Here is a 13,894-nt window from a genome sequence, read left to right on the forward strand (position 1 = left end):
TGGGACGATGGAGTTGGGGCTGGTCCGGCTCTGCCTCAGGGAGGCCGTGGGACATGTCAAGGCAGCCCCCCACATCCTGAGGGGAACAGAGCCAGGCTTCCTCAGCCCTCTCCCTGCGGGCCGTGCCCCTCGTTTGCACGCCTGCAAAACCGCAGCTGCAGGGAGTGCCGCCGCCGCCGGATCCGCTACGAGGCAGGAGAAACCGTTGCCTGGCTTTGCCCCGGCCTCTCGGGTTTCAAGAGGCGAAGCAGGTGAAGCGAAGCAGCCCCTCGGAGGGCCGCTGCCCCGGGCCGAAGAGCCGAGCGGCTGCCCGCCCCAGCAGCCGGCGGGGCGCAGCACCCCCGGCGCCGGGCGCCCGGGGCTCCAGGCAGCGACCCGGGAGCGAGTCCCCGGCGAGCGAGGGCTGGTCGCGCCCCCGCCCCGACGGCGCATTCTTGAGCAAAGCTCCGCGCCTGAGGAGGGGCCGGGACACGGCGCAGCTGCACCAACCGGTCGGACAGGTAAGGAGGCTTGTTGACACCGTTATGTCTGCAGCACGCATGCTCCCGCCCAAGTTTCCTGCTGCACTTTCCAGGCCACCTTAGGAAACTTTCCTCCCCCCCCCGCGCGCAGCGGGTGCAGCGTGGCCCCGCCGGGGCGGGAGCTGCGGGGGCAGGTCGGAGCGCGGCAGGTGAGGGCGCCGCTGCCGCCGCGCCATGCCCCGCGCCTTCTTGGTGAAGCGGCGCAGCCCGCAGCCTGCGCTGCGCAGCTGGGACGGGCTGCCCGACGAGGAGCGCGCCGACACCTACGTCCCAGGTGAGCCGGGACCCCCGGCCGGGGGGCGCCGTGGGGGGCCGGGGGGGAGGCGCCCGTGTCGGTGCCCCCGGGGTACGGCGGGATCGCTGCAATTCACATGTGTGCGCCCCCCGCCCACCGCCTCGGGGTCAGGGGCAGGGGGCACCGCCAGGCATAACGGTGAGGAGGAAGCCCAGGGCCGGTGTGAACTTTGGGACCATTTGTGGAGGAGGTGGTGCGCAGCGCACTGTTAGCCGCCCCGCCCGGCCCTGCCAGGAGCCTGCTAGCGGCGCCCGAGCCGCACCTGGCGGCCTTCCCCTGCCCTGTTGTGGGCGCTTGCCAGCGCTAGGGTGCCCATCGTCGAAGACCTTCTAGTTTTCTGCTACCCTGTACCCTAGCCGTGCGAAACTCGATGCCTTTATGGCCTCTGTTTTTCTCTTCAAGGGATCTCCTGAAGTGTCCCCCCCCACCCCATTTTCTATGAGTGCCAGCAGGTACTGTTTCTCCCTTCAAGAGAAAAATAGAGAGGTCCCTCCCAACGCTCATGTTCTAGCACTGTTTCTCTCTTCAAGGGAAAACTAGAGGACATAAAGGTGTCTGGTTTCGTATTGATAGAGGATAACTGGACTGTCCTCTGTGATGGCCACCCTACCCAGCACTCACCTGCCCCAAGACCTTCAGGCTTCTGCAGAGGTTTGGACCCTTCTCCTGACCCTCCTGCTCTGCCCCCCACTCCACAGGAGAGATAGCCTGCTCCCTGCTCAGCTATGAGGACAGCTGCAGCTTGGAGAGCAGTGGGAGCAGCAGCACCAGGGAGGCTGGCCCCAGCGACCCGCCCACCCCGCAGCCTGCGGCGGACGCGGGCAGCACTGAGGGCATCCTGCTGGACCTGGCTGCCACACGCCCCCTGGCCAGATCAAAAATCAAGGTAAGCACTTGCATCCCATGCCACCTAGGCACTGCCCGCCTGGTGACACCTCCCCCCCCCACACACACACTGTGGTTAAATCAATTAAAAAATATGAATAGATCCAACCCCCAGACCCACAGAAGGTAGTGCCAAGGCACCTAGGCACACTTCTTGCATAGAAGTTTACTGCCTGGGAGTGAACTGCTTCAAAAATCCTAGCCTGTAGATATGCATTTTACAGGCATATAGGGACATAAGAACAACCAGGCTGTATGGGTCCGCCTAGCCCAGTGTCCTGTCTTTCACAGCCCCTGGCTAAACTAGCTCAGGATCTGACCAGGAAGGAGGCTCTGGCATGGAGGACCTTCAGGGCCTCTTTCCTTGCCCTTGTTTGTTCCCATCCCCAGGCAGATTATCACTGGGCAATGCCCACTGGCTCCTTGGACTCATTTGAGGGCCAGTGAGCGCTGTCCAGTGTGTTCTGCTCATTGTCTCCCTTTGGCACACTAGTTGTTACCTTTGACCTCCACTCCTGTCCCTGTTTTCATTATTTCCCTTGTATGTTCCCATCTCTGGGCAGAGTATCACTGGACAGTGTACAGTTTCCTTGGACTCATCTGGGGGCCAGTGGACACTGTCTGGTGTGCTTTGCTCAGTGTCCCACCTTGGCACACTAGTTATTAACCTTTGACCATCACTCCCATCCCTTTTTTATCATTCGTCCCAGGCAATCAGTTGCCACTTTGCCAGTACCCTTACTTTCTGAGCGGGGCTTATAGTTTCCTATGGTGGGCCTTTAGCCCACAAATCTCTAAAGTGGCAAATACGCTTGTCTTTCACAGATGCTGGCTAAAGTAGCCCAGGATCTGATCAGGAAGGAGGCTCTGGCTTGGAGGATCCACAGGGACTGTAGGGCTGTTTTCCTGCCCCTTGTCCATTCACATCTTTGGACAGTGTCCATTGGCTCTTTGGACTTGATTGAGGGCTAGTGGGAACTGTCTGGTGTGCTCTGTTCAATGCCACCCTCCCCCCCACCCTTGCTGCACCTTCACTCTGATCTGTATTTTGTCTTATTTGTCCCAAGTAATCAGTGATATGCCCTTAGTGGCCCCCTTTATCAAGAGGGACTTACAGCTTTGTTTGGCGGGCTTTGGGCCAAGTTCTGGAATGACATATCAAAAGGCCTGTCTCTCACAAGCCCTGACTAAGCTAGCCCAGGATCTGACCAGGAAGGAGGTTTTGGCTGGGGGACCCCCAGTAACTGTGGGGCTGTCTTCCTGTCATGCATCTACCCACGTCTCTGTGCAGACTTTCACTGGTCATTGTCCACTAGCTCTTTGGAATCATTTGAGGGTCAGCAGGCACTATTCGGTATATTCTGCTAGGTGTCTTCCCTTGGTGCACTTGTTTTGAACCTTTGACCTTCATTCCCATTCCTGTTTTCTTCCTTATTTATCCCCAGTAATCAGTTGGTGTGAACTTAGTGGCCCCCTGTATTAAGAGGGGCTTATAGTTTTACTTGGTGAGTATTGGCCTGTCATGCATCTACCCACGTCTCTGTGCAGACTTTCACTGGTCATTGTCCACTAGCTCTTTGGAATCATTTGAGGGTCAGCAGGCACTATTCGGTATATTCTGCTAGGTGTCTTCCCTTGGTGCACTTGTTTTGAACCTTTGACCTTCATTCCCATTCCTGTTTTCTTCCTTATTTATCCCCAGTAATCAGTTGGTGTGAACTTAGTGGCCCCCTGTATTAAGAGGGGCTTATAGTTTTACTTGGTGAGTATTGGCTTATGTTCTCTATGCACATCAGATTAGGCCTAGCTCTCAGACCCTAGCTAAGCTAGCTGTCTACCTGACCAGGGAGAAGGCTCTGGCCAGAGTGACCCCCGGTGACTTTTGGGTTGTCTTCCTGTCCCTCATTTGCTTGCATCTCCAGGCAGAGCTTCACTGGGTGGCATGAACTGGCTCCTTGTATTGCTTTGAAGACCCATGGATGCTGGCCTGTTTGCTGTGCTCTGTGTCCTACCTTGGAGCACTTGTTAGGAACCTATGACCCTCCCACTCCTATCCCTGTTTTCACATTTGTTGACTGACGAAATCCATTGTTAACCCACTTAATGCTCCTCCTCCAGAAACGGGGAGGGGTTTGTAGTTTCTGAGTGGGCCTAGTCCTTAGATAGTTATATAATTAAATAGATCTGTCTCTCAAAGTGGAAAGAGCTGATGCTAAAGAGAAGAGTATTTATGCAGGGTCTGGCCAGCTGAGTTGGCCCCTGGCTGTCTCCCCCTACAGCTTCCAGCATTCTGAGATGCACGTGTGTGAGCACATGTATGTGCCTAACCTCTTCCTGAACTGAGTTAAAAACTTGCCCTGCAAGCTAAAACCAATGGAAAAGAGGGAACTTTTTTAGAAATGGCAATAGGGCAATAGATTGAATAGGAAAAATAGTGCAGGAACAAGAAGTAAGTTCAGAACAAAAATGCAAGAACGTGCTGCCCAGCTCTCCTGGATAACTGTTCCCTTTGACTTCAGTGGCGAGTGAATCATTCCCATATGCCATACCCACACTGAGTGATAACAGACATGTTTTCACAATGGTATGCCCAACCCAATGTAAATGCCTAGAGCAGACTGAGCAAGTGTTAGTGGAGCCATTACAGTTTCATCTGCTTTCACTAGGATTTACTCCTCGTGTGTACACAGCCATCATTGCAGTGAGCTGCAGTGGGAGATGTGACTGTTCTTTCCCTTGAAATTTCCATACATGTTTCATATATGTTTTTAGAATTCATTATTTTGCAGGTTGCTTAGTATTTGCGGATAGCTTTTATTAATAATCATGGGGAGGGTCAGGAAAATAGCCAGGGCTTCAGAAAAACACTATTCCCTCCATATTTGGTATTATTTGAATACAAGATAACCTTTGTGTGTCTTAGGTCCTGGTTGTTCAATTGTCTCTTGATAGCTAAAGTCTTGCATTGCCAAAGGATCATGAGTGACTGGTGCCCCCTGAATCTGGGGGGAGACCCACAGAAGCCGCTGATGGTGGTGGCCCTGTCAAGGGGGGCACCAGCCCTACCAACAGCATCAGTGTCAGCCACCGGGGGGCACTGGCACTGTCGGGGGGGGAGGGTGTACGTGTACCCCCATGCATTCCCTACCAGTCACCTACGCAAAGGATCTACATCTGTAGTCAGGAATTTTAGAACCTGCAGGGAATTTTGGATCACTTTTTATGTAAACTGCAGGATTTCTGCTAACATTTTAAATGTTTTTTCTTCCTAGTTTACCTAAGACAAACTTTACATTTTAATCCCAGATATCCCTAAAAGGTACTCAGGCCGGAATTAGCAATGTTTTCCTGTGGGGTTGCAGAATGACCCAGCTCAGATCCGAGGAAAGTGGGCACTAGACCTGTCTGCCTCTTCCTTTGCCACAGCCCTGGGTGCTCAACTGTGGTATGGTGCAGTGACAGCCCCCCACCATCAAGGATCTGGGTGCCTGACTGTGGCACTGCTCGGGCAAATCTCCCCACTACAAAATGCTGCCAAAGCATGGCTTCGCAAGTCAGATCTAAAGGTAGGATTGGGACTGTGGAATGTAGGTTGCCAACCCCTACACTAAGGGGTTCATGAAGACATGTATATTCCAACCTACTTCTGCAGAATTGTGTTTTCTGTAAATTGCCACAAAATGCAACCCAGCCTTCAGTGACACTTGGTTACGGCACCATCTGCTAAGTTCCTTTCATCCTGTTTCAATAGTGAGTAGCAAACACCTTAGCTATCCTGGCAAGCAAAGTCATAGTTAACTATTTGCTTGTTACAAACATTAAGCTTTCCCCATAAAGAAAATTCTTCCCAGTGGCTGACTTGTCAGCGTCTTGTCCAAGCACATCAGTTAGTCATGTTAGCTCTGCTTAGGAATCAAGAATGAAAAAGATTAACCTTAGAATAACACTTTAAAGTTAATCAACAAGCAAAGGAAAGGGGAGATTGCTTCCATTGTTTCAGTCTCTGCAGACTCAACACAATGGTGTTTTGGATTACACTGGGAGGATTATCTGCGCTGCCAAAAACACTAGAAATACTTTTGTTAAATACATCTTATGTTCCATAGAAAACCGTAATACTTGTGAGGAGGGCCCTTCATGGACACTAAGGGCTTTTTTTACATGATAAAGCTGAAGAGATTTAGGTAATGGTTTGATTTTAGACTGATCCAGGTACTGTCTGCACAGGAGAGGTTTTTTGCATATATTCAAAGGTCTGAGTTTACTTTGATTTAATTATACCTGCATAATGCTTCATATAGCTGTTTTTATTCCAGGGTACAGGTGGTTTTTTGTTTAGTTTATGCTGCTTGGTGGTGGTTTAAGCTAAACTAAATAGCCACATATGCACCAGAATAAGTGGGTGCACCTGGAGAGGGGGAGAGAGAGGTTACGTGTCTAACTCTACCTGTAGAACTGGTCAGGCTTTCCTGTGTAGACAAAACCTGTAGGGGAGTGTCTACCCTGCAGTCAGGAGGTGGGATTGCAGCGTGGGTAGACAGACACACCTAAGATAGCTTTTGTGTAGCTAGTTTGATGCCAGTAGAGGGGGCAGGACAGACTTCAGTGTGTGCTTATTGCCTGAGCACATATCCAGGGTCTGGATGGGCTTGTACAAGTCTCCAAGCAACCTGTGCTGCTGTGTTTCGTTAGTGTTCACTACACTACAGTTCAGGACAGCAGAGCTTGCTGGATTAGAGCTAACACTGCTTCAACTGAACAGGCTGTGATTGCACCTCCGGTTATGATGTGTAGACAAAGCCTTCTTTAAGCTAGTGCAGCTATTTTGTGGTGACAGGGCCTTAGGTCCTGATTTAGGAAAAAGCCTGAGTGTGCAGCTAAGTGTGTGCATTGTCCCATCTGAGCTAATGGGCTTGCTCAAAGGCTTAAAAAAAGCACGTGCTTCAAACATTCTGATGGATTAAAGCCTAAAGTCTTTGGAGCGTAGTCATTTTTCCTCAAAACCACAAGTTTCTGTTGTCCCAGTTTATGACTCACATGACTAGTTCCCTCTCATCCTGTGGAAACACCTATGGGAAGCTGTCTGAGATTGTTCCTTGTCTGTTTATGAGCCATGATTTCTGCCCTCATGCATCCAAAAGTCTCAGGAGATCTGGGGGCCTTGAGAGATTTGTTGGAGTCTGTCCCTGATTTGAAGGTGATAAAACTCCTAGGGTGTACCTTGTGGTGAGGCAGGGTGTGGAATGATTAATTTCTTATATTTTCCTTCTCCAGCCCTGTGTAGTGATGTCTGTTTGTCTTCCAGCACAGAAGAAAAATGCATTAGCATGTAGATAAGATAGCTGGTTTCTGCTCCTAAATAGCACACACAGGCACTTTGAATGTAGGAAGTCCCACATCAAGATCCTTTACCAGCTTTAGAAAACCATGCTGTCACTCCTCTTTCATATGTGCTAGCACAAGAACTCAAACTTCATATCATACTCTTAACTCTGACCACCACCCATGCAAATTCAGCTTTTCAGTTTATTCCATGGAGAAATAGTTATAGGTCAACAAAATGTTTCAGGTTTGTTCAGCAGAACTTTCCAGTCATATAAATCAAATTCTTACAATCTATACAAAAAGGTCAAATGCTTATCTTATACATTGTTGTAGTTCTGTTGATTTAAGTGGGACTAAGCTGATTTACATTCTCTGAAGATCTGGCCTGAGTCCTTGTGGAACAAGCTATATCCACGTGTATTCACATAAAATGCAGTTCCACTAACTGCAACAACTCTCAGACTCAAATCGCTGTAATGCCTTTTAGTGGCATCACAGCATTTTTCAAGATTTTATTTTTTTAATTTGTGTTTTTAACAGCAAACCCTTAAGCAAAGGATGGAATAAGTAGAAGGCTAACCAGGGAAAATTAGATGCTTAGTCAAAATGTCCTCCTAAACTATGCTGGGATAGATGAAACCAGATATGGTAACATAGTATTCTTTCCAGTTCCACATTGTGATTTTAGTAATGGAAGTAGCAGAGAAAGAAATGGGATACAGGGATATTTGGTTGTGTTTTCATGCAAAGGGGTGTGTGAATTGCCCTACCTAATGTATTAGGAGACAAGCTATGGCCATGTGGGCAAGGCATCAGAAAGCAACCAGACAATGGTTAGAGGTCTAAGAAACCTGACTTACAATGAAAGGTTGGAAGAATTGGGGTTATTTAGTTTGGAGAAGAGAAGACTGTGGAGGGATTTTGAATACAGTCTTCAAATACCTTAAGGGTGGTTATAAAAAACATGGCGATAGACTATTTTTTGTGGGCACAGGGGACATGACAAAAAGTAATGGTTTTAAATTACAACAACAAAAATTTAGGTTGGATTTTAGGAAGAACTTTTTGACTCTGAGAGTGGTTCAGCACCAGAACAGATTCCCTAGAGAGGCAGTGGAATCTTGAGTTCAAGAAGGTTTCAAGAGCAGGTTACGTGAACATGTGGCAATAGCGATCTTGCCTTGACCCAGGGGTTGGACTAGCTGACCAGAGGATTGGACTGTATAACCTCTTGATATCCTTTTCAGGCTTGTTTTTCTGTGGTTCTGTGCAAACTCCAGTGAGGCTGTGTGAGGGTGCTGGGGTCTGTCACCAATCACTCAGTAGTAGTAGTAGAAGCCTATGTCTAAGGGTGTATCCAGGAAGAGTGCAGTGGTGAATTTGCACCCCTGTGCCCCCACCTTTGATTACTGCTCCACCCAAACTTTAAAACCAACTCCCTGGAAAGTGCAGCAGCATTTCTATCCAGCCACCACTGAGAGTGCCAATTGACTTCATGACTCATTACAAACTACCTGATTCCTGCTAATCTTTCTCCACTCCACAGATGTTAACAACCTTCTATCTTTTTTAATGGTTTTGATGTTTCACTCTTCAAACTATCCTTTCTTCTGCAGTGTTGCTGTCTGTTAACCATTCCTGGTAATGTCTCTTCTGTTTCACAGCCTTGCAGACTGTTTTTAGCAGTAGCTAAAAACTTCAAATCAGGTGTGTTAATACTAATTTTGGTGTAAAAATGAAATGATTGACAGTGAAGTATTGGAGACACTGCCAAGGTGCTCAAAAAGGGTAGATTTTGTTTTATGAATCTGAGTATGAGGTGTACATTTAACTATAATAACTATATGATTAATGACACAGTATCTTTTGACTATTTTAAGTGTTTTTTAACTTAGTTACGGGGGTTTTTTTAACTTAATATATAGTCCAGCAAAGTAGTGCACATTCTGATAGTTATATTTGTTTTTGCTTTGACCTGAAACTGAATAACATAATCAGCACATTAATAACCCTCCTAGTTTTCATTTAAATGGAGAAAGAATGTGTGCTATGGTTTATGTTATGATGTGCCACACCATCAGCATCCCCCACTTTTTCAAAATCCTAGATCTGCCCATACACATGTCCAGTTTGTGCCAGCTGTCATCAGAGCCTCTGCCTGAGTGTTTCAACCCCCTGATGGCTTTTGTCATGGGTATACTCCAGCCATACAGAGATTTCTCCCTTGGTTTTTTTGTTTGTTTCACTGCCACTTGTCTTGCCTGGACATACTGACCCCTGTTTTTTTTTCCCCCTCACCTCCCAGTTCACCACCGGGACCTGCAGTGAGGCCACAATGCACAATTGTGAGCTGTGTGGCAAAGGCTTCCGTCTGCAGCGCATGCTCAACCGCCATGTGAAATGCCACAGCCAGGTGAAGAGGCACCTGTGCACCTTCTGTGGGAAGGGCTTCAACGACACCTTTGACCTGAAGAGACATGTGCGGACCCACACAGGTGAGCAGAGCTGGGCTTGTAATGCATGGATGTGCTCTGCCCCCTAGAGGTCGTACAGAGCAGTGCTTCAGTGAACCCTCAGCCTGAGTTATTTTATATAACCCTGAGCCCACAGAGCTATCTGGCTGGGGAGTCACTCCACTTAGGCTTCATGGAAATTGGACCAATTCAGAGTTCCTGCAGATTTAAGTGTAGCTCTTAAAATGAGATTTCTTTTTTTTTAAATCAGTGTAGGGGGGCTGCTATGAAATTTATATTCTCTGTCAATAAGGAACGTGATTAAGCTAAACCGAACTGAAACAAGGGTCTCCACACAAAAGTGTCTGCCTGTTGAAACAAATTACTGAAAATGCATATAGCCTGTAGCTTTTAAACCTTTACATGGATGCTCTTGTACAAAAGGGAGGCAACTGATTTAATTCAAATCAGTATTATCCACTTCTAAATCAATCCACTTAGGAGTATTCCCGGGAAAGCTGATTGCTTTATATCAGTGCAGTCTAATTACTTAGCTCAGTATCTGTGAGGGGTTGAAGTCTCAGTTTTCATTATCTCCATGCCTGCTATTCTCGGGTTAGTCACCTGCATTCTGTAACATAGGGAACCAACTAAAAGCTTCGCTTGCAGGCTTCCAGCATGTGGTCCAGGACTTGGGCACTCAGGATATGCTGATTTTTTTTCTAAGAGTTTCAAACACGAGCTTTTAAAAAATCCCACTTAAAGATAAGTGGGATTGCACTGGAACTTGTTTGTTTGTTCACAGTGAGTGCAGAATAATTACGCAGGTACCTACTGGGTGTACAGTAGCTGTGTGATCTGCTTAGCAGTCACTCCTATGTAGATGCTGGCATCTCTTTTGTAGAAAAAGCACTGGCCAGGAGTTGTATCTTCTGGTGTGTTTGAAAAGTATCTTTGGGTTTTTAATGTGTACATGGCAAGCCATCAGAATGAACCCCAGGGAACACCACTGAGGGTATGTCTGTGCTCCAGACTGAGATGCTGAGCTTAGCTTTAAACAAGTTACGGTAGGTATGTCCACATCCTACCATAGTCTGCAGGGTAGGGTTATCCTTCAAGACACACTTGCAGGTCCAGTTTGACTCAAAGTTTAGATTTTGTGACAAATAAGGATTTTATTTAAAAAGGTGGGGGCTGGTATAAAGAGTTTAAATTTTTGCATGTGGAATAGAATTTGACATCCCAACGGAAACTACTGTTTCCCAACATAATTGCTGCCCTGCAGCATTTGCCACCACATGATAGGAAGTGAGACTGTGGAGTTAAACTGGTCGGTCCATTTCCATTGCTCGGGCTGAGTCAATTTCATAAATCTGCCTCTCACTATAACAGTGATTCCCAAAGGAGGTTCCAGGGCACATTAGTGTGCTGTGAGTGATAGAAGCATACCACAGGATACCCCTCTGTGAGAAGATAAACACTCTCCTCCCCCATCCCACATCCTGTGCTGGCCCTAGATACCCCAACAGTATACCTGCAGCTGCTCCTCTCGGGACTGCCACCACCAGTGCTGCCTTTTCCCACCCTTCCCTCACACCCAGGAAGCTCGTGTGCCCATCTCCCACCATGCTCTGGACCCCAGCTTGTCCCGTTCACTCCTCCCACACTCTTGGGGCCAGCAGAAGATGCTGCGAGAGTGGTTGCTGGCTTGTGAGACCCTGCAGGAGCAGTCTCGGCAGTGGGGGTTCCCCATGCCCCCCTGAGGTACAGACTAGGGGTCAGGAGGAGATGACAATGGAAAGAGCAGGGCATAGCAGGGTGAGGTCCTTAAGCGCCACCAGTTAGGTCAGTGGTTCTCAACTTTTTTAGTCTTAGGGCCCCCTCCACATCTTTTCTGAGTGTAAATCTATCTCAGTGATTTTAATCTGGGGTGCTATAAAATTCAGAAAAGTTACTGCATTTACCTGAATGTGAGACAACTTCAAATTTAAGATGAACCTGCTTAATAGTGATATTTTATAGATGGACAATTTTAAATTTGCATCTGCTTCAGGGGTGGTCAAAATATGGCCTGTGGGCTGTATCTGGCCTGCCAGTTGATTCTATCTGGCCAGCAGCTGCCCCCGCAGCACTCTCTGCCCTCCTTCCTCCCCCATATGGGAGGCGCTGGCTGGCTGAGGTAAGGGTGATGAATGGATTGGGACTGGGGCACGGCCCCCCTGGGACTGGGTCTCATAAGTGGGCCAACATCAGCACCAACTTTCATGGGTTCAGCACCACTAAGGCCCCAAATTATTGACTGTGGTAGAGCTGGGTGGGGGCAGTCACGTGCATCACTTTTATTTTTATTTTTTGGTCCACGGTTGGGGGTTGCAGTATATGTGGCTGTGGCCTGACACTGCATATGATTGTGGGGAGTGGAAATGAACTGGATTGCAGGTGGGCGGCAGGAGGCATGGTGCTTGTTTACTGTGGCAAACTTTTGACTCCTCTAGGGCCTTGCTGAGCTAAGCTAAGATGAGTTGGGGGTGGGTCCTTAGCAGCAGTGGCTGCTCCTTGGCCACTTACTCACCTGCACCAGTTTGCATATTTGCTCACAGGCCGGGGTGGCCCTGGCTGTCCTGCTGCCCTCCCCCCTGCCTCAGGCATGATACCCCACTCAGGCATAGTGCCCCCTTGCTACAGCCCCTCCTGTGAAGGCAGGGAGAGGCCATCTGAGGGAGCTCTGGCAGTAAGCAAGCTGCTTTACTCCCCACTGCCCTTCTCCAGCTGTGTGTGACAGTGAAGCTGCCTCTCAGCCTGGTCTTAGAATTTCCACTCCTCCAACCCCAGCTTGTCCTGGCCAGCCCCAATCCTCATATCCTGCCCCCCCAAAGCCTCCCGTGGCTGTGCTCCGTGGCTGGGCTTCACTACCCTTGCTGTCCTTCTTCTGTCCTTGCCTGGATTTCGTCCTCTCTCCATTTCTTTGTTCTGATGCTTTTCTGACTTAGGGTGACCACCCATCTTTAATTAGGAGGGACAGTCCTGAAATGTAAACATCAAGTCCCAGTCCTGGGCTGAATGACCCTGGGACAGTATTTATCCCAGATTCCCTGTGACACAGTCAAACCATAGCAATTCTCTTCCCAGTATCATGTGCAGGGATTGGGGTTTTCCGTTTGTTGCAGAAAAACACAGCTTTTCCCCTTTAAGGAGAAAAATGCGGGAAATGATGGGTTTCCCCTTGCAGGCCGGCAGTAGGGCTGCTTGGGACTGGGGGGAGTGGGATGCAGGGTATGCCATGTGCATGTGTGCGTGTGCACACCTGCACTTAGCCAGCAATACAGCCAGCCAGCAGTGGAAGACAGCTCTCCCAGCTGCCTGCAGGTAAGTCTGGGGGTGTGGAGGAAGAGGGCAGACTGAGGCAGCCATGGTGAGGGAGGGAGTAGGGCAAGGTTGGTTGCTGGGGCTAGGGGCATTGCCAAACTACAGCAGTTCTTGGGGCTGGGGTGGGAATGTGCAGCTATGGGGCCTGGCCAGGAAGCAGGAGGGAGCCATAAGGAGCTCGTCCAGGGCACGGCAGGGGGGCTGGTTCCCCAGTGCTGTATGAAGACATGTGGGGGGGCACATGCCCCCCAGATTTGTGCACAGGGTGGAGGTGGATGCAGGCTGCCCACTGCAGGCTCAGGGCTCCCTACCCTGCTGCCCTTCTACTGGGACCTCTGCAAACCAGTGGGCAGGGCCCAACTGAAGCAGGACAGAGAGGCTAGGGTCAGTGTTCCACTTTTGCATTTGAAAAGGTGGTCACCCTACTCTGACCATGTTACATTTCACCCACTCTTCTTTTCCTCCTTCAAGGACATGAAGGCTCTGTTAATTTTATTAATACCATTAATTAATTACTTAAATTAATATTTGTTTAATTAATTAATCCACCATTAACTTTTTTCTGTGGCGCTCAACAGGTCACTGAAATTCATTAAGTGGCCCTCCAGCCCAACCTTGATCTAATTAGTGGCAGGTTGTCTTAAACTTGTTCCGCCCCAAAGCTGTGGCAGGGAAAGCTGTGGAGGGAGGGAGGCCAGACCCTTGGTCCTTGCCCCTAACCCTTTGCCCCCCTGTGCCTGTCCCTCCCCTCCCCTTCCAACCTACCTCCTGCACTCCCTTCCTTCTTTGCCCTGCTTTCTGCTTCTCTGCTTGCTCTAGCTCTGGGATAGACAGTGGCTGCATTGCCCACCCAGGAAGAAAGAGCAACAGGATCTCTGGGCCCAGCCTGGTTGGGGCTGGAGCCAGAGTAGAAGGAAAGTTGTATGGGGTGAAGGCAAGCTGGGATGGGTCAGGCGCTTGGCAGGGGGGCAGGCTGCGTTGTCTTCCCTCAAGCTGCACAGGCATGTCTCCCCCATGCTCATTCTCCCTCCCCATTGCATGGCCTACCA

At 49.2% G+C, this 13,894-nt stretch overlaps 1 protein-coding gene across 2 annotated transcripts in view; it reads left to right on the plus strand.

Annotated features, from left to right (window-relative positions):
* Positions 1-13,894, plus strand: part of OVOL2 (ovo like zinc finger 2) — a 23,842-nt gene continuing 9,948 nt past the window's right edge. The window contains exons 1-3 of one of the 2 annotated variants that reach the window (XR_016443023.1): positions 1-500; positions 1,515-1,702; positions 9,332-9,521. Coding sequence is in view for 1 of the 2 variants with exons in the window: in XM_090052242.1 (XP_089908368.1) it covers positions 696-795; positions 1,515-1,702; positions 9,332-9,521 (478 nt within the window). In the remaining variant the exon portion in view is untranslated. The other variant, XM_090052242.1, reaches the window with a different exon arrangement.

The sequence above is a fragment of the Crocodylus siamensis genome, chromosome 1, assembly GCF_052110815.1.
Source record: "Crocodylus siamensis isolate JL-2025a chromosome 1, ASM5211081v1, whole genome shotgun sequence".
NCBI lineage: Eukaryota > Metazoa > Chordata > Crocodylia > Crocodylidae > Crocodylus > Crocodylus siamensis.